Raw genomic sequence first — 25,198 nt, forward strand, 5'->3', positions numbered from 1 at the left:
ATGAAAAGAAAATAATTTACAACCCAATTGTCATATGAAATTGTAATGTTAGTAGATTAAAAATATTAAGATTAAATTAACCCTTCACGGTTGAAAAAGCATTTTTTAAAAACAGTTTGACTTAAGGCAGGCGTTTGATAATTCTTTTATTCCTCTTTATATGAGAAAAAGTTTATCTTAGGGTTGGGATATATTTCTATTTAGGGTATAAATATATAAATAAACACATTATTAGTTGCAAAGCTATCCTATATTTATATCTCACCGTCTGTTGGTCACTGTAAGTAACGTTAAAGTCTCGCTATCCTACGAATGCTTAGTAATCTTTTTTTTCTTTTAAATATTATTTATCTACTACATTTGGATATCACTGTTCTTGGTGTATAATATTTAGTACAGCTTATATACTTTATATTCATCATACAGAGGCATTTACATACATTATATAACTACTCAAACATGTTAATACATCTGGATAGAAGAATCCCTGTTAACCCATTTGCTGATATTATATCAAAATAAGTCTACTGGCATAATATCAATCTCTGATAGAGTTGCTCTCGTAGTTATGTTTTACATACCTCCCTTAAAATATGTCGAAATTCATCAATTAAAAATGTGTTTCAATCGTCAAAAACCCATTTAAATTTATTAACGACTCAAAAAAGTTGAGATAAATCATATGTCAACGAAAGCTTCATAGTTCAACATATAGGATAAAGGATGGATGGATATAATAGTCTAACCTAATATTACGGGGGTAATCTTTATTTGAAGGAATGCCAATATTAACTTATCCGATGAGGTGTGCAACCATTACCGCAGAATAAAATCATAAAAACCACAAATTTTTAATACATTTTTTTATATTACGCCCACTCTTTTGCTTCGCTTTCAATTTTAAACGTTGTCATTAATTAATTTGTTCTCTAAAATATAGAATGTTTTTCGGTTTTTCGGTCAAATGCGCAAATGATAGCACACTATCTAATAAACATTTATTTATAATTATTCTTAATAAGAGGAAAAGCACATTTTATTTCTCTAACCTAAGATTTTTACTTCAGTATTTATGTAGTGGTTTGCTTTGCAGAACTGTTTGGCTTTTGTTTGTTCATAAATTTAAAACGTAAAAATAATAATTGGTATAAAAGTAAAATAAAAAAGTAATTTACAATGAACTATTAATAAACAGTATTTATACTTTTAAACTATTTACTACTTTGTCCTTCTGTATATATGTATGTTATAAATATTATGTCTAACAATACATAGTATATAAATAAGTTGGTTGAGTAGAAGGAATTGTCCATTTTCCGATTTGTTTGTTTGTAGTGTCTGTATAGTGTGTTTAGAATAGACCAGCCATTGTGTCTCTTATATTATAGAAGGGGGTTTAACCCCTCCCCCCCCCCCTTTCAACTAAACTTAAATAAAATCAATAGGATGATTATTTCATATCAAATGTAAAAAAAACTACACAATCAACATAATTAAAATCTAATTGCATATTTTATAATTATAACGATTTTTATTAAATGCCTAATTTTATTAGGACATTAGTTTTAAAACTAAAGACAAAACAATATTTAGACATTCTTGAAAATATACCTCAAAATAAAAGTTTTAGGTACGTCCTTGTATACCTGTATATATATATTATATATTGAATGAAGCCACATTGTATTATTTTCCAGGGATCTTTAGGGATAAGATAATTGACGTATAAATTGATGTACATGCCTAATGATGATAAACTAATGTACCTTTTCTGATATCAAAATTTTTGGTTGAAAGATTTGAACATCTAGTTTGGTAACAACTAATCAAAATCAAATCAAAAGTACCCAACGAAAAAGATGATGTGGTTTTAAAACTTTGAGTACCAATGTTATTATTAGTCCAATGTTCCCTCCCTCCCTCCCTGATTATTTTCTTTCTACAAACTTCCGCATCAAAAACATATATACATCCATATATTATCTATCTATCTGTCTATCCAAATACATATAAAAACATAAAATACTTTTTAGTTTTACTAAAAAAAATCTGCCAAATGATATTTTAAAAATCTGTTAATTTTCTGTGGTAAGTTTTAGATTTGTTTTGGCATTTGAAGCAAAAATGTTAAAAGTGAGACACGTAATTCTGTGTTTTCTTTGCAATATCATATACTTTTTTTATTTCTATTGTACTATTTTTATAAACAATCATTTCTATGTATATGTATGTAACTATATTACATTATCATGTCTGAAAAACCAATAATAGACAAAAATTCTTTGTCTAAAATGTAATCAGATATGCAATAAAAAAAGGATTCAGACCAAGGTCATAAAAAGGCTTGTTTGTTTTTATTTTAGGTTAATTTTTTGTCGTTGATTAAGCCGTTTTTTGATAAAAATAAGTTAGAAATTAAAAAGACAATTAAATAACACTATAAAATCATGCTTCAAGCAACTAAGGTTAACTTATATTAAGAAAAATTTAGCTGACTTCCGAAATGGTGTATCTATATGTCTAACTTTTATGTGATTCAACTCGATTTCATTATCATGTACAAAAAGTAACATCAAAACTTTTTTTGAGATTTAGGAAATAGACTGTTTCTTTTTTTCATCTTTTAGGATATTATTTTTATATTCAAAGGGAAAATGTTAAGATCAAAAGACTCAGAATCATATTGAAACAAGAACAATTTTATTCACAAGTTGCACAACAATAACAAGCTAACTGAAGTTCTAATAATACATTATGGTATAGTTAAGTTTTTAAAAATATGGTATTGGGATTTTCATTTATTTAGTTTAGAGCAGGTTTGTTAAATTTTCATATATTTCATATGTTGAAATGTTCTTCTAGTTGATTACATAGGTTAAAGAGTAACTAAGCATCAAAATATAAAATATTTTTGATAGATACATCAAGTTATATTTCTATTTCATATGTTTTTGAGTCTTTTTATCTCAAAATGTAATTTAAAAAAAAGTAAATTTGCGTGAAGTTAGTTCTTTAATCTATAAACCAAAATGTAAGTTAAAATATTTTGGGATCATTGGTTAAAAACTAAATATGGCTATCGAAATATTCCTTTTTACAAGTTTTATTTAAAAGCAAAGGTAAAATGTAAATTAAAGTAGGAAAGATTAATCCTGTAAGTACTTTAGTTTAAATCTCTACACAATTCTAACATTCCAGGTTTATAGATTTTTTGCTAGTTTTAATGGGCTTTTAAAACAAATTTAAAACTCGGCAGAATTCAGTATTTATACAAGGCGCATCACCTAAATTGTACTTTTAATCTTAAACTCAAAAGCAATGTATTGAATGAAAAAAAAAACATTTCTTATTTAAATAATAGAAAGACCAAAAGATTTGGGTTATTTAATGCTATTTTGGTGATACACCCTGTAGAAAGATTAAACTTTAAATGAACATAGAATTCTATTTAAAATGAAATCAATTCAAGCAGAAATGTCTTTGATATAGATTTTCCGTTAACCCTTAACGGTCGGGGGGGGGGGGGGGGAGGGGGGGCGTTGAACGCCCCCCCATCCGGTTTTTTCTATCTCATTTTCTGTGTGTGAAAGATGAAGAGCCCAAACTGCTTGACTTTTTAAGTATGGGTATGACACATAACTGAGAGTTGGAATTTTTTGAATATCTCCATCCTGGCGGGCACAGGATGACAGCAAACCTGGCAGGGTCATCCAGGTAAAGAGCAAAAATATTTTTTTTGACTAAAACAAAGCATTTTATCCTACCAAAATACTAAAAAATCCTCTAGTAGTACATCCTTATATGAAATACAGATGTTCAAGTCACTTTCAGGTTCCAGGTATGATCCTGCAGGTCCTGATCCTCCAGGTCTCCAGAAATCTTTAAAAGGCTCCTGTGGCCGCAATTTTTGACTTAGAGACTTCAAATTTTAAACTTAAGCTTTTCTTACATGTCTACATAACGTATTAAAATTTCATGAAGATCCGCCGCCGTTTTCCCGCCGACCGCTGACTGCGGCGGCTGGCAGCTGCCAAGTACAGCTGCGGCCGCTGAAATTTATATTTTGATATTTCTAATGTAAAATTTACATAAAGATAAACATTTTCTGGAAAAAAATTTTTCTTCTAGCTTCAAAAATAAGAAAATTACAGCCGTTTGAAATTTTTAAGTAAAAAAGGACCTAAAAACAAAGGTTGTTAAATAAAAGGGTGAAGGAAGCGAAAATTGACTTAGACTTATAAAAGGTCGGAAATTCATTATCAAACAGGGGACTTGCACAAACAAATTTAGCCTTCTAGCTCTAATAGGAACTGAGATAATAAGGGGGGGCGTTGAACGCCCCCCCCCCCCCCCGACTGATTAAGGTGCGGCAAGGGGCCCGACTGTAAAGGGTTAAATAAAGACACTTTTTTACTTGATTTGATTTCAGGAATAACTAATTTAAAAGAAACATTAATGCGGCTGTAAAATGCCAATTTTTATTTCAGGTGTCCCAGCTAAAAATAATCTAATACTATATTTACAAACCCACACAACCCTAGCAAAACAGAGAGGTTATTTCATCTGAAGAAATAACTATTTTTACCCTTACTTTCTGCCAGTAAAACTTCGAACTTCGATTTGTTTTCACTGTAGAAAAAAAGGGAGTAATTGAAACTTTCTTCAGATAAAATACCCCTTCCTGTATGTAAATATTTATTCAAAATTTTGTCAATATCCATATTTTCATATTAAACTTGGCAAAAGTTATTTTTATTGGAATTTATATTGTTGGGGTTGTGTGAGTTTTTATTTATTTATTTGTGTTTGTATGTAGATTCATCTATTTATATTTGTGTACCCAAACTCAATACGAATTATAATTGATGGGCCATTTTTTAGCTTTAAAAATTATCTTCTTAAGTTATAAGATTTTTTATGTAACAAAACAAAACTATTTTGTCTATTTAATATATATGGATAAAAGAATATAATAGTAAATATATTAGTGAATATAATACAAAAAAGTATTTCAGAATAATTTTAGTTTTAAACACGAATCAAATGCCTAATTTTAGTTTTAAACACGAATCAAATGCCTTGTTGATATCAAAATGATTTAAATACCTTTAATGCTACTGAGCATTTTTCTAAAAAAAGAAGTTTCAATACATTTTACAGTTTACAGTTTTCTAGTTTTTTTTTAATGTGACCCATCAATTATTTGACTATTGTGCTCCGGGGCTCTACCTAACCAATGATATCGCTTGAATGGTGTAACGCAACAACTGAAATACTACAAACTGCACTCTAAAAAATAAAAAAATAAACCATAGCCAGGCCAAGCTTACTAAACTGTGGATAAATAGTTATTATATCTGGAGACGCCAGTAAGGTTTACCTGGCAAACAGCTGCCTCTTCATTTGGACTTCCATTTTTTTACACTAATATATTTATTACATCCATTATTAAAAGTTTTTTTTTTAAATTTAATTTTATTTAAATTTTTTATTACTGATTCATAATCAAAGAATATGGAAAAGTAGGAAAAGGGGAAGGGATGAGATTTACTAAAAAATAACGACTGAGTTTAGACAAATACAGAAAGAAAGGGGAAATTAGATTGGAAATAATAAAAAAAAATACATTTTTACAGACCGATAGAAAATCTGACATAAATGAATTAAGGAGTAGCTTCACTTAAAAAGAAAATTATGTATGTGACTGAAAAAGAATACATTTTTTGACTTAAGATAAACTCTCATGTTTTAGGGCATGTTAGATATATACTTTTATGGAATACTAAACTAGCAACTTTATTTTGATAGGGGGTGAATAAAACAAGGGTAGAATAATATGTATGTTCATATTTACACCTTTTACTTTCTTGTTGATGATAAATTGATCCATTTAAAGATTTATTTAAAGCTTCTTATTTTATTTTGTAATTTAATTAAGCAACAAAATCAAACATACTTTTATGTTTTGTAACATGAAAAATGGAAGTCCAACTTTAGAGTTTAAGAGCTAATAATTCTCGCCTCCCTTACTGAGTGATTAAAGTTTCTCCAGGTATAAATTATTCTAAATTAACTACTATCGTTGCTACAGCGTTAATCCTTCTCTGAATGTCGCCTAACTATCCTAAGCTGCCAGAACTGCCAACCCTGATCCTGGAGCCGTGACTATCATCCGTTCATCTGTTCAACTCCTACCTAGGCAAAACAAAAAATGATCATATTACTAAATACTTGATTGATATATATTTAAAAAAGCTTAAAGGCCGTGTGAACAAAAAATGCTTTAACTTACAGTAAGCTTTCTATTTGTATTGGTTAAATGAATCAAAAATATGGTTTTTCATAATCTTAAAGCAGTCCGTTAGTACTCAACTTTTACTGGGTTATAATAGATATCTTATTTCAACTTATTTCCCCCCCCCCCAAAATATTTTTTAAAAAGAATATCTATTATATTGAGCTAAATTGAACATTATTCTACATATAAAGTAACCAAGATTTAATTACAAGATTTCAAATCTAATTATATTAACTTTCACTCTAGTGCTTTCAAATGACTGAAATTAGTCTAAACGGTCATAATATTTTTATCTTAAAATGTTCTTTTTGCATCCAGTGAAAGTTGTCAGCCGCCACGCCCTACCATTAAAGTCACCCTCGTTTTCATAGCAAAAGACATTTTTCCATAAAATCTTGTCTAATGTCCTGTATTTTGCTTGTGAAGCAAAGTTAAAATAGTTTCTCAAGCAAAAAAAGGATTTTAGGTGATTTTTAAATGTCTTTGCTATGATTTCATTTGAAAATTTGACCATTTCATCTATTGAAATTGACCAATTGAAAAAAACCTTTTCCTGGTTCTTTCAGGTTGTAGCATTCATCTCTATCAGTTTTATTGTCCTCTCCACGGTAGCCTTAACCCTGAACACCATCCCGGGGATCTCGTATCGGGACCAGCACGGCCGCACGGTCGACAACGCCAAGCTGGCCATCGTGGAGGCCGTGTGCATCACCTGGTTCACATTAGAATACATCCTGAGATTTGCCACCTCGCCCAACAAGTGGGCCTTCGTGAAGGGGGCCATGAATGTAATAGACGTGCTCGCCATCCTGCCCTACTTTGTGTCCTTATTTCTGATCGAGTCCAACCGGAAGGTGAAGACAGACGTCGCGGCGGTGGAGGACGACGGTGGGGCCGGCGATTCCGGCCAGTTCGAGGAGATTCGCCGGATCGTCCAGGTGTTCCGAATCATGCGGATCCTTAGGATCTTCAAGCTGGCGCGCCACTCCACCGGCCTCCAGTCACTGGGCTTCACCCTCAAGAATTCCTACAAGGAGCTTGGTTTGCTTATGCTCTTCCTTGCCATGGGAGTTCTCATATTCTCTTGTCTGTGTTATTTTGCTGAGAAAGACGAGCCTGACACAGCCTTCGCCAGCATTCCCGAGACCTTTTGGTGGGCCATCATCACCATGTGTACCGTTGGCTACGGCGACATATCGCCGGGCACCGGTTTAGGCAAAATTATCGGCTCGGCGTGTGCAGTTTGTGGTGTTTTGGTTATTGCGCTACCCATTCCTATCATTGTTAATAACTTTGCCGAGTTTTACAACCAGCAAGTTAGGAAAGAGAAGGCTGTGAAGCGGAAAGCGGCCCTGGAGAGGGCCAAGATCGAGGGAGCCGTCGTGTCCTTCCATCATGTCAACCTCAAGGAGGCCTTTGACAAAGGCATGGACTTGGTTGATGTTATTGTCGACACAGGTAAAGTCTTTTATCATTTTTATGTCAATACTTGTTATTTACATGAACTGAACATATACAGAATGATCCATAAAAAAATATTTTAGGGTTTATAGCCATTAACATTTCCCAATTTAACATTTTTTTATAAGATCATAATGAGCATTACTGGCTATAAACCCGGAAAATTTATTTTTAATGGTCATAAAATTGTTCATTATACTTGTTTCATTTAGGTAAAATTCCAATTAAAATAAGGTAGCTCAATTGTTTACTTGGTTTATGAATATAAATTTTAAGCTAAGCAATTGTTAAACCTTAATATTAACATTTTTGATAGATTCCAAAAATGTTCATTTTTTCATCATCAATATAATTAAATTGACATATGTTATTAATGCTATAAATCAAATTGTTTTCAGGTTAAAAATATATACTTTCATAGCTTTTATAAGGGTTCCCACTAATAAACCATAGATTTGTGAATAGCGAGGAGTGAATAATTTTCTAGCGGTGTGTGACTAATAAGTTTTAATAACATTTGGTAACATTATTAATACATTTTTGCGTGATTTTCTTTACATTTCTAAACATAGATTAGCCGCATGTTTTATTATTTTTTTTTTGCATGATTTTTTAATGTAGCAAGCACTTTTTATTTTTATTTATTTTTAGCACATTATATATATTTTTAGGTTGTCTCATCCTTAGGGATAACATTCATTGTCATATCCACTGTGGCACTCTGTCTTAACACCATGGAAACATTCATAGTCAAGGCAGGGGTTATTATTACTTTCCAGTGTCCCCTCCCCACCCTGGCAGTGGACTAAAAATCAAATTTAAAGGGAAAATTCAGGTGGGAAAATGTAAGGATAGAAAAATGAAATGTAATGGGAAAATTTTTTAAAGGGAAAGGGAAAGGAAACGGGAAAAAGGAAATATGCGATGATGAAAAGGAAAAATTGAAAATAAAATGTGAAGAAAAGAAAAAAGAAAAAGATAGTCAAATTCGAATGGGAAAGCAAAAATATTGAAAAGAGAAACTAATACAAAACATTTTTTAAAAATTTTAAAAGGGAAATTAATTTGATCTGTATTGGAAAATATTTAACCCTGGCAGGACAAGAACGGTCATTTCCGCGACAACCAAGCCTTGGAGTGGGTGGAGGCGGTATGCATTGCATGGTTCACACTGGAATACATTCTGAGGAAGGCTTTTTAGAGATTAATAAATAGTAGCGCATCTAAATAATGACTGAAGTACTACAATACTTAATTCTTTAATGAATACGTAATATGCTAAGAAAAAAAAACATTTTCGATATATTCCTAGGGTTTTTAAAGATTTATTATCAATACCAATTAAAATCTTTATTTTACTTTTATAAAACAACATCTTATTTTGTCAAAAATAAATTCTATTCTCTTTATAGCATTTTCATGTTCTCTAATTAAAAGTTTGGAATTGATTTATGGCTTAACCCTAGATATTGTATATATTCTTTTAAATTCAGAGGCAGCATACAAAATTTTAGTAAGCCTTTAAAAATAGATTCATAGCCGCCAGTAATAAATGGCGGTTTTTGAAGGGAGGTCTCAATATAATTGACGTGCTCGCCATTCTTCCATATTATATTTCTCTGGTGCTTATCCGGCTCAATGATGATGATGAACAGTACCAGGTACGTACACACTTGCAGTCTTACTTGTAGAGTATCTTTGCAACCAAAATCTAAGTTATATAGGATCTATACATCTAAAATAGCAGGAATATTTAGGAGTAAATCGTTACATGGTAAGTTGTGGTACATCCCCGGCTCTGATATACATAATTATCCTTTCTTTGGTTTTAAAATATTGGTGTAAAAGTTTGGACACTGCTAGTTTATGTCAATATTATTATTATAAATATCTAAATAAAATACAATTTCCCCATCCTCCGTATAAAACAGAGAAGGACTTCTAAGGTTAACGTTTTTTCAATATTTTATCTATAGAAAGGGATAAATATTAAATTAGGTCTAAATAATAATTGACAAGATGAAAAGTTGGAGGTTAAAATATTCCTTACTTTTTTAGCAACGAGAAATTCTGTAAGTCTTTTATATGGCAAAGCAGTTTAGTCAATCAGCTTTTTAAATAACTTTCTTGTCTTTAAATATTATTATTGATTTTTAAATGAAAATTTAAATTTTTCTACTGTTTTTCTGATTTAGGATGTAAAAAGAGTTGTTCAAGTCTTCAGAATTATGAGAGTTTTAAGAATTCTTAAACTTGCAAGGTAATTAAGATTTCTAATAAAACAAAAGAACAAAAGATTGGGGGAACTTTATCCATTTATAACATTATGTTATTTGAATTTAATGTCTGTAAAACTATTTATGATATAAAGGTTTTTTTAAACATTTTTTTCACACAAGTTAATCTTTTTTTATTTGTTTTAGGCATTCCACTGGTTTACAGAGTCTGGGTTTCACAATTAAAAACTCATACAAGGAAATTATGGATTTATTCATTTATATATTTAATGGTTTTTCAAGGCTAAGAACTGTTAGAATTTGTCAAGCATTCCTTTTAGAAACTTGCGTTATTGACTGTATTGTTTTTAGGTTTTAAAAAATCTACACCTGTTAAAAAAATTCATCATAAACAATATGAAATTAAAATGCTTTATAAATTTTTGACATATTAAGTCACAAGTCGTAGTAAAAAAAGAAGAATAATCCAATTAAATTTCTTGTGAAATTATTGATCAACAAACAAATACTTTCTATATGTTCTAGGTATTTTACTTCTTTCAATGCTTTTTGCTACTTTAGCTTTTAAAAATTAAAATCTTGTACGCGTCTAGCCCAATGTGTTTGTATTAAAAAGGAAAAAAAACAATGGTAAAGTGAATTATGAAATATTTTTTGCAATGTAAATTGTTTTCTATATTTCTATAGGGAAAACTGTTAAAACACTGCTGCAGTACTTTTAATAATAGTAGGGATTAAGTCGGGATTACAATTTTGGTGCTTTCCCGCAAAGGGCCTTGTCGAGCAGGGAATTTCTTCCTTCTTATTTTGAAATAAATTGAAAATAATGGTTAAGGAGGGGGGGGGGAGGGGGTCAGTTTTTGATTATGTCTAACCCCTTGGTGGCCCCAACATATTCTTGTGGTGCCTAAACCCCGCGGGGCTACTCTGAACCCAATGGAAACTAACCTAAAATTGCCTAAGGTATAACATCAACAATAAAAAATACCCCCATCCCAATGTTTTCAATTCATTTGCTAGTTTTTTTGGGAATAATCCCTTTCGTGACATCGCACCTTAAGGGGCGATTTGTCGTATTTTTAAAATGGCTTTTTATAGGTTGATTTAGGTTAGGTTAGGTTATATTGGGTTAGGTGATTGCCCCACAGGGTTAGGTCATTAGCCCCGCAGGGTTAGGGCCCCCCGCAGGGGCTAGAAATAGGAGAAGACCTACTGTGAAAAATAGGACGAATCGCCCCTTAAGGTGCGATGTCACGAAAGGGACTATACCCGTTTTTTTTTACAATAAAGCCTGCTTTGCTTATGGCATAACGGATACCATAATTTGTTTAATAAGTCCTTTGGATGGCTAGAAATTATCAATATTGAACTGGGCAAAAAAGGCTGACTTTGCCCGTTTTTTCTTTAGCAATGTAATTGTACAATGTACATTATTTTTATCATTGTTTATAGGCTTTATTGTACTGGTTTTAAGTTCTAATATGACACTAGCTATTTGGCCTTGAACTTTAAAAATTGACCGTCCTATTTCCTACTTGATCCACTTTTATTTGTTTTATTTAAAAAAAACTGCATTTTAAGTTTGATCTATACACTACACCTATTTTACTTTAAATCATTACAACAAATTGTGTTTTTCTTCGTTGATTTAATAATGATAAGTGTTTAAAGAAGCAGCATTCTTTTTAAAAATAAAATATTATGGCGGAAAAGTCTAATTCTTTTTTTTGTTTTTCATGTTTTATAAGTTTTTATAAGCTGTTACTTGTAACAAATTTGCTTATCAATTGAAAAAGTTAAACCTTCTAACCAACGTCCTGCCATCAAATGTTCAGTTTTATACTGGCTCTTTCACTAAAAGCTTTATCTTGGCCAACGAACACCCCTCCCATTAAATTTTATTTCTAGCTCTGTAGTTGGCTTTTAACTGCAGGGCTCTATCTCTACGGGGCACTATTCCTGCTGCGTTTTACTTAACCTACCTTAAAATATGAATGTTTGTGGTCCAGTTGTAATATGAGGTAAACCATCTTGATACTTATTATACAGTATTTTGATTTGAATCCATAATCTTTATTGATAACAGGAGCTTGGGTTATTATTGATGTTTGTAGCCATGGGTGTTCTAATATTCTCAAGCTTGGCATACTTTGCTGAAAGAGACGAAGTTGATACGAAGGAAATCAAGTCATTAAAAAAAAAACAGTTGAAATAAAAAAGTATAAAATCCATGGACAGCTTATGGTGTATAGAAGATGATAGATTTAAACCTCGTCCCAAACCATGGCATAACAAAAGACGTTAAAATCTTTCCTGCTAAGAATAAGTTACATGTTTCACAAAAATGGTATTGTTAATCTAATTCTAAAGAATGCTTTAGCCTAAACCATGCGCATCTCACTACAATGAACATAGGATTAAAGACTAAGGTTATTCAATATAAAATAAAAGCAAAGTAAGAATTACTAAAAAATCTGAAATAAAAAAAACTTGTGACATTTTACCTAACGATGGTTGACACTTGAAAAGTTAAACCGACGGACAGTCTTACATACCCTAATTATATAGCAGACCTGCTATTGATTTAAAACTAAACTACCATTCTGAATTAAACTAAAAATTCATGTTAGTTAATTATATGTTAATCCTAGTGTATCAAAAGCTTTGTTAAATTCAAGCTGACTATTAAATGTTACTAAACACAGAGTAGGCAAAAAGTAAAATAATCGCCATTTAAAATGTAAAAGTTTGTACCAAGTAAAGTTTATCTATCTATCTAAAGTGCAAATTTGTTTCATAATTATAAAACTCGCAAAAAAAAGAAAATTGCAAAATATCGCAATTTTTGGGTTGAATTCAGTATTTTGCAAGAGGAGAAAAGATAACCCCTTTACAAATTTTCATATATAAGTAACAGGATGTCTGAAGATGTTCCTATATTGTTTACCTTTACGGTGACGCTCCATTGATGTCTTGGGAAGGTTTTATCTATTTAGGGAAAGGGTACCTCCACCTTCCTAAGTGAAATCGCCCCTGCTAATATTTACTTTTTACTTTTTCTGTTTAAATCAAAAATTTTATTGAGGGACGACTTAACCTTTCTACCTTCTCTAAATTCCCCACTATAGGGCGTAGCTGATAGTTCAACCCTGTGGGGCTTTTCGTAACTAACTTTATCAAATATTAATATTAAGGGGTTAATATGTAATTCTGTAAAATTATGCTTATTGGAGGATATTTAATTTACCTCTAAATTTTTAACCAGTCAAAAATAGAAACATTAGTTTAATAACATATAATATAGAAAAGAAACTCTCAATAATATTTACTTTTAATAGTGGAAGAGGCTATTTAGTTTAATTCAGAAAAAAATATCCCTTACAATTTCATTGTTTAGAGGTAAATTATTGTTTTATTTCCCCGTATTTTAAGTTGGTTTATCACTTAGCAAAAACTTTCTTTTTGTTGGGGAGTGAGAAATGTTATAAACCTTGTAAAGTAAATTATTTGTTTACTTTTTCTTGGTATTTTTTTCTTGTATTAAAACAATGACTTTATTTTTTTATTGAAATTTGTTAAACTTTATACCCTAAATAGAACTTTTTGTGAAAAAAAATAACGATCAAAGGATGCTTGTTTTTACCTTTTTAATATATTGATTATGTTTGGGGGTTGACACCACTTTGTCTTTGAAACAGAAATTACTTGATTGTGATATTAGTTCACATCGATCCCGCACACGTTTTGGTGGGCTGCTATTACAATGACAACTGTTGGGTATGGTGATATGGTACCAGAAACTATTATTGGCAAGCTAGTAGGTAAGTTGCATAGATAATAGCGAAAATTCTCTATTACTTACTTCGTTCGTTAGTTTACCAGTCTGTTGGGTATGGTGATATGGTACCAGAAACTATTATTGGCAAGTTAGAAGGTAAGTTCATAGCTACTAGCGAAAATTCTATATCACTTACTTTTATAGTCTGTCTGTAGTTGTACATCTGTTAGGTAATTATGTGTTTTACAAAGCTAACATCCATATTATCCTCTTTATGTCCGTCAGTAACGCAATGTGAATACAAAAAAAATGTTCCTCAATATATTATTTTAACATTCTCCAACAAAAATGATCATATGCATAAAAAATATTTTGAAATTTTAAATTCCATATTTGTTTAAGATTAAATAAATATTAACATACCGAATTCTATGAAAAGAAAAAAAAGAGGAAAATTTAAATCATAGAAAGTAAATTAAATTGAACTATGGTTAATTTTTCTTCATGGATACATACAAGTATTGGGAATAAACTATATATTATTCTAGTTTATAAATATTTGAGTAAATGTAGATATTCATATTAATTTCTACATCCTCACTGAGCAAGGACGTCCAAGCTTTTTCATTTTTTCCAAAAAGATTTGGGGGTAATCACCCCTTTACTTTCCCCCCTTAACCCAGCGAAACTTTTAAAAAAAGGTAGCATGCTACGTTGTTCGATATCGTTGGCGGTAAACGTTGGAAAATCGGCCTTTCAAGAAAAGGTAGTATGCGAGGTCGCCATCGATATCGTAGCAGAGTAGCATAAAGTAATGCTGCTCACTATTCGGTTCTTTCTAAAGTATAAAAGCCTCTCAGCTATTTTTCTTACTTCTTCTATTTCTATCCTCTCTCTCTTCTCTCTAACTCTCTTTTAATTTATGCTACTACTGTGCGACTCTGCTACGATATTAATGTCGAACTCGCATGCTACCTTTTGCTTGAAAGGACGATTTTCCAACGTTTATCGCCAAAAAAATAAGGTGGTAACTCATGGCGAAGGGGATTGGAGGTAGCATGAGACTCGGTACATATATTGCACGAGCTCGATGGCGATTCCATGGCGAAATATCTTGCTGGGAAACGTCCCTGTCCCTGAGTTTTTTCTCAATGTTCAGCATTTCTTTTGATTTGAAATAAGTAAAATAGTTGAATTATAGGGTGTTCATTCACTTCTGCATGTATTTCTAAATTTGCAGGGTGTTTTATATACCTAAAATACTCAATGCAATTAAAGATTTTATAAATAGTCGCTTAATAATAAAACTGAAGAAGGAAGGGGGAGATTTTTTGTATTTATAATGATTTGCAGTTCAAATGCTTTGATAATATTTTCTTATGCGGAAGTGCAAGCACACCGAATTATAAATTGTGTGTGATCAGCAAAATATTTCCCTGAAAGCTATCGAACAGTTTTATCAAAATCTTTCTGTTTTTAATCAGTGTAGCCACTCTATAATTATCTTAATCTTGAAGTCTAAAGCTCCACAACATCAGAGTGTTACATATTCTAAGTCAATCCAAGTCAATCCATATAAAGAAATAAACTTCTCTCTCTAAACTTGTCAACAGTCTAAAATGATTTTCAGTTTAACGTCATGGTACATTTATTATCGAAAATGATAAATAAAATCTACTTTTATTAGAAACACGGAAAGTTGGAGGAAAAATAGTTTTTCTTTATATAAAAATTCCCTGTTTTTACAAACATTAAAAAACTGTTTATACAAAAATGTTTTTATTTATAATGTATGCATTTCCTTATCAACAAAATGGTATAACCCTCTAATATATTATCAGATGATCATACACACCTCCCATTTCTTTTCCTTACCTAATTTTTCAAAGCCTTATTTATATTCTGTGCCAATTGACACCCATTTAACACTGATATACTCCGACATCAATTAGGGATCTTTAGGATAAGACAATGTACAATAAATTAAAACTCATCCTCAATATTGATAATCAAAATTACCCCTTTCTATTTCTTATTTGGGTACCAACCAATTAAGATTTAATTTAAGTACCAAAGTCCTCTTCCTCCCTTTTTATACAAAACCTGAGGGAAGCACTACAAATACGTTTTTTTCACAATTAGAAATATAAATGAGAGATGGAGTAGGGATACTCCACTTGCAGTATATAGGAAGGTTAATCTTGTTACATATAATGTGTTGAAAAATGGACATGTTGAAAACCGAAATATATCAATCATTGTAAGTTCATAATTAATTAGATTTTAAACAACAATTTTGGTTTTGATTAATATATCAAATTTGTATTAACATTAGTTGCGGTAGCTTATTGAACACTACCAAAGATTTTATAAGCGGAGCTACTATTTAAATTAGCTATATACTTTTGTCCTATTTAAACTTTTTATAAAAAAAATACATTTCATTATATTATTTCATGAATTCTTTTATACCTATAATTCTACACATAAGCAGTCAGAGAGATGTTTTGGAACATACACATCTTCTTACTTTCATGGTGGGATAAAATAGCAGAATATTATTTTATTTTAGGTATGATTTGTTGTATCTGCGGCGTGCTGGTGATCGCCCTCCCCATTCCAATCATTGTCAACAACTTTGCCGAGTTCTACAAGAACCAGATCAGAAAGGAGAAGGCGCTGCGCAGACGAGCCTCAATGGAGAAACGGCGTAGACGTGGCAGTGCGCTTCCGGGAGTAGGTAATATACTTTGGAAACATTGACTTTATGATTAAAATGTTTCTTTTTAATTTCTTTGTTGATAACAATATCAGCATTATTCACTTATGGATTTTTGGTGCTGTTCCACAGATTACAAAGCAAGCAAAGAACTCCCCTCTTTATTATGAAAATAAATTGAAAACAGGGGTATGTATTTATTTCCTTTATATTTAACCCCTACGGGTGGGACCTAACCCTGCGGTGATACCCTCCACCAAATTCAACCTAACCTTACGCGACCTACAGTAAAAAAAAAACACAGAAAAAAACTACTCCCACCCCTTATTTTCAATTCTTTTCAAAATAAGGAGTGGTGGGGTGTGTTGGTTGGCGGGGTTTTCTTTGCTCGACTAGCAAGAGAAATAGTTTTTTTCTGTGTTTCATAAAGTTTCGGTCCTATTTGATTTTATCGTCTTTTTTCAATATATAGATACAAATCCTAGATAATTTTATAAGAAAGTTTGAAGAGAATGCATTACAAATCAGGAATTAGGGATTGGATGATAGACGTTAAATTAATCTTCCCCCCAAAAGGTCATTTCAGAAACTTTGTCTTTGTTAGGTTGTAAATATTACATGATTTGATAGGTCTGTAAAGTAATATAAAATTGCTGCCATTGTCTCCCTCCTCCCTGATAACTAAGACTATCCAAATAAGATCAATTCGTCAAAAAGTTTTCTTGGTACGATATACATATATCTAGATATTTTTTGTTGTGTATATCTTGATATATTCTATTTTAAGAACTATAATTATTAAGTTTGTTTTATTCTTACATAAAAATAAAAAAAACTAACTTGAAAATAAAACAGCCTTAAAATCTAATTTTAGCCCACCTCTAAAAAGAGCAAGGTTGTATAAATCCATTGTATTTTTTTACTTCCATGACAAATATTTATTACACTTTCCTAACTTGAAACTCGTAACTTATTATAATTATCTACCGACAAACACATTCTTTCAAATTGTAGATCTGCTTCGCTAATAAAATTTGAAATAGACTGTTAAATTTTGAGCTTCAAGGTTTAATATCCATTTACTGTATTATCAAGGGCTTGGCAGCCGCAGGTTTTAAGCAATTTTTCTAAATAGTGGCGGCTGCTCATTTTTAACGGACAAATAGTTTGACTTGCGCACAAGGACGTCCAATGGGGGGGGGGGATTAAAGGGGTGATTACCCACACCCCCACCCAAAAAAATTGCAGGTGCTTTAATTGATGCCCCCCAAAGATTTTTTTTAAAAGCTTGGACGTCCTTGCCTATATGATATAAAGATTACCACCCCCCCAAAAAAAAAAAATGAAAAGGCTTGGACGCCCCTTCTTGTGCAGATGATAAGCAGTTGAAAGAATAGCTGCTCCGGCTCCAACTGAATAACCAATAATTCAGCTGCCTTTTTTGTAAAGGGAAAATTGAAGATCTAAGATTTATCCGTAATTTAGCGACTTCGACTGCATATTGTTTTAAATTAATATGGTTCAGTTGCGGATTTTTTTTATGAAGCTGGTTGATTTTGCCTGAAGGCAGCCGCGGCTAAAAAGCCCTTTTTATTATCTGTATGAAAATCAACTTTACTCTCTAGTATAATGAGAGAGAGTAATGGCCCTTTTGGCGAATAAAACTTTTATTTTTGCATTTAATGCCTCAAATTTTGGTATTTTATTGAAACCACACAAAAAATATAAAGTAGTAATATGGAGTGGATATGTTGTAAAACAGGCGAAATATTACAAAGAATAATCTTTTATATATTTCATATTGAAATTTTGATACAAAGCTATTCCAACGACTATTACAGCTTGTTTATTGAACTGTTTGAAATCAAACGGGGCCTTATTCAGAAGATTATTGTCAATTTTGCTACTTGTTATTGTGGACATAATTGTCCTTGTTTGCTATAGGTATGCTGTATTTAAAAATATCTTGAAAGGTATAAAGGGATGGATAGTATAAACTTTTAATCCTCAAGTTGAAAATGGTTTATTTGGTCACAAAAGAATAGCTTTCTGGAATAGAACAGGGAATCAGGGAAATGAAAATGAACGCTATTTTACTGTCCGTTTTTGAATTTTTGAATGTACAACTCTTCCTTTGATAGCTTAATATTTAGGAGAAAGAATTAGGTGCAGATAAAGGAAATCGTCATTGAACCTAGTAAAAGTGTCTGACTCTGATTATGACATAAAAAAATTTGCCAATGAGAGGCCACTATAAATTTTACCATTGCACATAGGGGCAACAAGGGGCATCAATTCACCACCCCCAAATCAAGTTTTAAACATTCTATGAGTATTATCATACCCAATGTACATCAGATTTCAAAGGAATCGTAAAAATACGCTTTTCAAGTAAGCATTCTAATGCATGGAAGTCAAGAAATGCAAAAATTTTCTTACAGAAAAAGGCATACTTTTTGTGTTTCACCAACAATTTTAAAAGTATTATAAAATCTCTTAGAATTAACGTAATTAGACAAAATAACTTTTGATGAGTCATGCATTACATATATTTTGACAGTATAAAAGAAAAAAAAAATTGAAGAAATTAGTCCTAAATAATTCTAGTTGAAGTCAAGATTTTAGTTTATTTTTGTTTGTTTTAAAATCAACATTTAAGTAGACAGTATCAGGAAACATGTTTTCACTGGTTGCCACCGACTAAAAAAACGATATTTGATTGCCCAAAGACATATTATAATCGCCTGTACTGGTTTCATTTACCCCCCCGCGCCCCCGTAGGGGTTTTTAGCCCGTTTTCTAAAGGTGGGTGCAAGAAAAGATTGTAAGAAAAAGCTTTTAAATGCGCTTTTAAAGTCAAATGTAAGATGTAATACATATAAATAAAAGACGCAAAAACATAGTTATGAGAAATATTTATTTGATCAGACTTTGAATATAAGTTGATAATGAATATTTTCAAGTTCTATTGACTAAATGATGGGGAGGGGAGGAAAGGGGGGGGTGCTAAACCTAAATCTAAACCTCTTTATGTTTGATGTTTTATTGTAACTAAATAAGCGTTTCTATGGATTATTACAAATATCAGGGATCTAAAGGGAGAAGACAAATGTCAATAAATTGATGTTCATCCCCAATGATAATACACAAAATGTGTAGATCAAAGTTAGTAGTTAAAATGTTTGAACACACAACTGTAAAACTTTGGGGACTAGTGTTATAAACAGCCCAATGTCCCCTCCCTCACTGCAAAAAGGTAAAGCTAACATTCAAATAACGTAGTGTTCTTATAATCATTTTAAATATGAATTAGCAAGTAGTCTATCTGTCTGTCTATTGGTAATGCTTTGTTTTTAAGTTTTGTAGTTACATGGTCTTCGTGTTTAGCGTCTTCAGTTTTATTTAGAAAGGGAGGGGACATTACACTAGTTCCCAAACTTCAAAGTTTTATAATAACGTTTTTGTATTCGTTGGCATAACAACTTTAGGAAATTTGATTGATTTTTTATTGGTTGGTTCATTAAGATGAGTATCAAAACTTTTCAACCACTAATTGTCATCTACAGACAATCAATTTTGTAAAATAATTTATTATTTAATGTATCTATATTGGGGATGTACAAGTACATACATTAATCGGTTATTGTTTTGTTCCTTAGATCCCTGGATGTTAATCTATAATACAAAGTAGCTTGATGTATGTTTGTCTGTCCGTTCGTACCAATAGATCTCGGTAACCACAAAACCGATTAGATTCTACTCTTCAGGGAATATATCTACTGGTCCTTTATAACAAGCTGATTTTTTACTTTTATGACAACAAATAATGGTTTTGAATGTTAAAAATATCCTATTCATCTGATTTACTGAATACTCAGTACTTATTCTTAGTACATTAAGGTATAGTGTTATAAGCGAAGCATCTCTATAATCAAGCCCTAAAAACGTCAGTATGTCCTTAAACAGTAACATGATTTAATCAGTTTTAATTACAATCTTTTATAGACATGCATTAATATTCAGTTCTTACACTTCACAAGTGTTAATGTTCGTTTGTCCTTCCATTTCAGAGATTCGCTTCTATGGATGTTGTCATCCTTGTTTAATTACCTCTTGGAGCAAAGCCCATAGAGGCTAGGGGCAAAGCCGCTAGTATACATATAAACAGTAAACAAGAATCATAATATCATTATAAATATAGATATTAGCTAATAAAAATCTATGTCAATAATGCCCACATCTATAATGGATTTATTATTAAGTGAAACTTGTAGCTTGTTAAAATGAGAATCCCCATCCACCCCCTTTACACCATCCTCTCCCCTTCTACTGAAATGAATTCTATGACCCCAAATTTGACACTTTGAACACTTTAATGGATAGTTAGATGGATAGGTAGATGAATAGATATATCGATAGATAGATGGATGAGTAAATGGATAGACAGATGGATAGATAGATGGATAGACAGATGGATAGATAGATGGATAGATAGATGGATAGATAGATGGATGGATAGATGGATAGTTGATGGATAGATGGATAAATAGTTGATGGATAGATAGATGGATCGATAGATGGATAGATAGACAGATGGATAGAAAGATGGATAGATAGATAGATGGATAGATAGATGGATAGATAGATGGATATATAAATGGATAGATAGATGGATAGATAGATGGATAGATAGATGGATAGATAGATGGATAGACAGATGGATAGATAGATGGATAGATAGATGGATAGATAGATGGTTGAGTAAATGGATAGACAGATGGATAGATAGATGGATAGACAGATGGATATATAGATGGATAGATAGATGGATAGATAGATGGATGGATAGATGGATAGTTGATGGATAGATAGATAAATAGTTGATGGATAGATAGATGGATCGATAGATGGATAGATAGATAGATAGACAGATGGATAGAAAGATGGATAGATAGATAGATGGATAGATAGATGGATAGATAGATGGATAGATAGATGGATAGACAGATGGATAGATAGATGGATAGATAGATGATGAGTAAATGGATAGACAGATGGATAGATAGATGGATAGACAGATGGATAGATAGATGGATAGATAGATGGATAGATAGATGGATGGATAGATGGATAGATAGATAAATAGTTGATGGATAGATAGATGGATCGATAGATGGATAGATAGATAGATAGACAGATGGATAGAAAGATGGATAGATAGAAGGATAGATAGATGGATAGATAGATGGATAGATAGATGGATAGATAGATGGATAGACAGATGGATAGATAGATGGATATATAGATGGATAGATAGATGGATAGATAGATGAATAGATAGACGGATGGATAGAGAGATTAATAGCTAGATGGATAGGGTAAAGGGGGGCTATTTTCGTGGGGTGTTATTCCGGTAATTTTCTATCTACCTTCATTAAATGACCTTTATCTCCATGTTCCTTTCAAATGACAGAAAAAAAACATAAAAGCAAATTTGTTCGTTGTTAAGTTGCCTACAAAAAAGTATAAAATGAAATTTTTGTGGGATGAATTTTAAGGGTACTAAATAATTAAATCCCCTTTTTGCTTGATTTGCCCCAATGTGCATTGGTCAATTACAGTGTATACTGGCCTCTCATTGGCTATTTTTTTTAACGTCATAATCAGAGTCAGACACTTTTACTAGGTTCCCATAAGAAGCTAGTAAAAGTGGCTGACCCAGATTATGACGTAAAAAATTTAACCAATGAGAGGCCAGTTTACACTGTAATTGACCAATGGTAAAATTTATAGTGGCCTCTCATTGGTTAATTTTTTTGACGTCTTAATCTGAGTCAGCCACTTTTACTAGCTTCAAATTTTAATAATAGATTTTTGTTCAGAAAGGAGAAGAACTTTAGAAAGTGAAATATACCTTCACAGAAAATTGTCAGGTAACAAAAGATTTTTTTTATATAAATTAAATTCAAGCTGATTCCTATATCATAAGTAACAAACAGAGGTATAGAAATGCTATAATGGTATTTATATGTTGACAAAGACAGATTACAACATACTTTATTTGTATCGTTTCTACATATAAGTAAAATGTGTATATCCTTATACTAAAGTAACAGGATGTCTGTGTGTCTGTGTATCTGTGTGTCTGTACCGAAGGATCTCGCTAACCGCTGAACCGATTGGGTTCTCCTTAACAGGGTAGATTGTCATATGTCCCGGGAAGGTTTTTAACTATTTTGGGGGAGGTTACCACCACCCTCCCAAGAGAAATCACAATAAAATCGAAAAAAAATTGAAATATTTCCGCCGCATAGTGTCGCTAGCGTAGTCGCGCTGCGTAGACGCATGAATTTAACAATTGGTAACATAGACAAGTTATTTCTCAAATTAGATATTTGAAATAAAAAAAAACATTTAAAGGCCACTAGAGGCCTCTAGGGGCGTAGCCGCTAGTGGTGTATAATGTATATATCCTTTATAGGCAAAGGATTATTATTGTAATAAATCACATACTGGTCTAAGTATTTACATATGTAATTTTAACAGGGAGGGAGAAGACATTAGACTACAAATTACACTGGTACCTAAAGTTTTATAACCACATTGGATAAAAACTTTGGGTACTTTTATCAAATCTTCATTGGTTGTACAAACCTTTAATGTTCAAACTTTTCCACGGATAAGTTTTACAAAATATATTATTTAAGTCATCATCATATCTATTTATCGTCCATAGTCTTATACCTTAAGATCCTTGATATTAATAGATACTAATTGTTTAGGTGGACATCGGAAAGGCTCGCCAGCAATACCGAATACTGTCAGGGATTTAGGTAAACTTCTTAAAAATAAAAACATGATGTTTCTTTGATTTTGTACTTTATTACTTAGTTTATGTTTTACATATTAATTGTATAAAAACAAACTCTTAATCTTAGTCTTTTTGTAATTGTAATATCAACAGCAATCTTTGTTATTAAGTTTAAATATGTCTTTTTGACTAACAATGTAAAATGCAGAATAAAAGAATCACTCGTATAACTTCTTAAATATAGTAGTTCTATCCTTTGAACTTTTTTATTTTTTACCACTAACAAAATTAACATTATAAAAAAAATCCATTAAAAATCATTGAGATTAATAATTTTTATGTGTTTTAGGCAATGTGTGGAGGCTACTAACATTTTTCACGACTAACAAACCATTTGTAAAAATGGTACAATCAAAAAACTGCATGTACTTTTTTAATTATGCATGAAAGTATTATTTTAACTTTACTATAGAATATTAATTTTTGCATGGTAGATCTTGAAATTTTGTCATCCCTTTATTTATATTTTTATTTTTTACAAAAATTATATTTGCCCTGTTAAACTTGAGCGGCGTGTTTTATCATCAGCTTAATGATACTCTTGGAAAGTTTTCTTGGCGGTTTTTATTCGAAAATAATACCTATTTCAATCATTGGCTAATTAGCTTTAAATAGCATTTTAACCACTCGTGACTTTATTTAACTATCTCATACTAGCGGCTACGCCCCTAGAGGCCTCTAGTGGCACTTTAAATGTTGTTGTTTGTTAAAGTTAATTTTTTATGTACGATACCACCTTATTTGACGTTGAAGTCTCCTCTAAATTTGAAAATTTTTGATTTTTTTGTCATTTCTCTTGGGAGGGTGGTGGTACCCTCCCCCAAAATAGTTATAAACCTTCCCGGGACTTATGAGAAGCTACCCTGTTAAGGAGAACCCGATCGGTTCAGCGGTTAGCGAGATCCTTCGGTACAGACACACAGACAGACACACAGACATCCTGTTACTTTAGTATAAGGATTATTTTTCATGTTTATGCAATGCTGCCTCTAGATTTAACAGGGTAAAAATATTAAATCAATTATTATTTGTAGTTACATTTTTTTAGTAATTATTTTTGTAACGTGTAAAAATTTCACGTGAAGAAGAAAGAAAAATGTGTGTTACCAAATGAACAGACTAAACTTTTCTTACAAAAATTAATATAAACAGTCCTTTTTTCCTGAGTTGAGAAAAGGACCTTCCATTTATTTTTTGAGAATGTTGAATTAAATTCAATAGATAGTGGCTGCTTAGATTAGGTCGAGGGGAAGTTTCTGGAGGTTTGGCAGTAAAGACCACTATTCAGTAAAGGTTACGAAAAATTAAAAAACCCGCTCTGTTTTCTGTTTTTCTTTCATAACTCTTTTTTTATTAGAGCAGAATAAGCGGGGGCGGGGGCGGTAGAACTATAATCTAAGGGATATTGCTAGATTAATACTTTACCTGGGGTGCAAACACAAACAGACCAACCGCAGACCGCCATTTAAAACCGTTCAGCGGTTTAAAAACTAGCAATTTGCCATTCGGATAAAAAGAAATCCGACTGATCTTCAGGGCTATAAGCCGGGGGTTGAAACAGCTAAAGTGCGGTTGCTAAATCCTTTTGAAGCCCATTGTTGTAAATTAGACTCCTTTCACACACTCGTTCAAACTTATTCACATCTGTCTTTAATTCAATCAAGATGATGTTGAGTGACAAGAGTCAAAACCAATACGTCAGAAAAGAGGATTTAGATCTGCTTCAATTTTTGAATTAATACTGCTTTGATGGTTTGAATTTTTCTAAATGCAAACCTTTTTTGGCAGCTTTTTAGGTTGCTGACGGTTAATTGTCTTGTTGTGCAGCCTATGT

The 25,198-nt window shown here is 31.7% G+C and overlaps 2 protein-coding genes across 6 annotated transcripts in view; both read left to right on the forward strand.

The window, feature by feature from the left end:
- LOC145322705 (uncharacterized) overlaps nt 1–25,198 on the forward strand; it is a 98,399-nt gene that overhangs the window by 36,080 nt on the left and 37,121 nt on the right. For all 5 annotated transcript variants that reach the window (XM_080164920.1, XM_080164923.1, XM_080164924.1 and 2 more), the window contains exon 3: nt 6,865–7,756. In XM_080164920.1, the coding sequence (XP_080021046.1) occupies nt 6,865–7,756 (892 nt within the window). The remainder of the gene's footprint in view (nt 1–6,864; nt 7,757–25,198) is intronic.
- Nucleotides 13,722–24,763, forward strand: LOC145323459 (A-type voltage-gated potassium channel KCND3-like). The gene is made up of 6 exons (XM_080165861.1): nt 13,722–13,817; nt 16,347–16,514; nt 22,376–22,426; nt 23,276–23,326; nt 23,654–23,709; nt 24,722–24,763. Exons 1-6 carry the CDS (start codon nt 13,760–13,762, stop codon nt 24,761–24,763), a joined length of 426 nt encoding a protein of 141 aa, XP_080021987.1. The 5' UTR covers nt 13,722–13,759.

This window comes from Acartia tonsa, chromosome 6, assembly GCF_053477335.1.
Source record: "Acartia tonsa isolate MP-2025a chromosome 6, ASM5347733v1, whole genome shotgun sequence".
Classification (NCBI taxonomy): Eukaryota; Metazoa; Arthropoda; class Copepoda; order Calanoida; family Acartiidae; genus Acartia; species Acartia tonsa.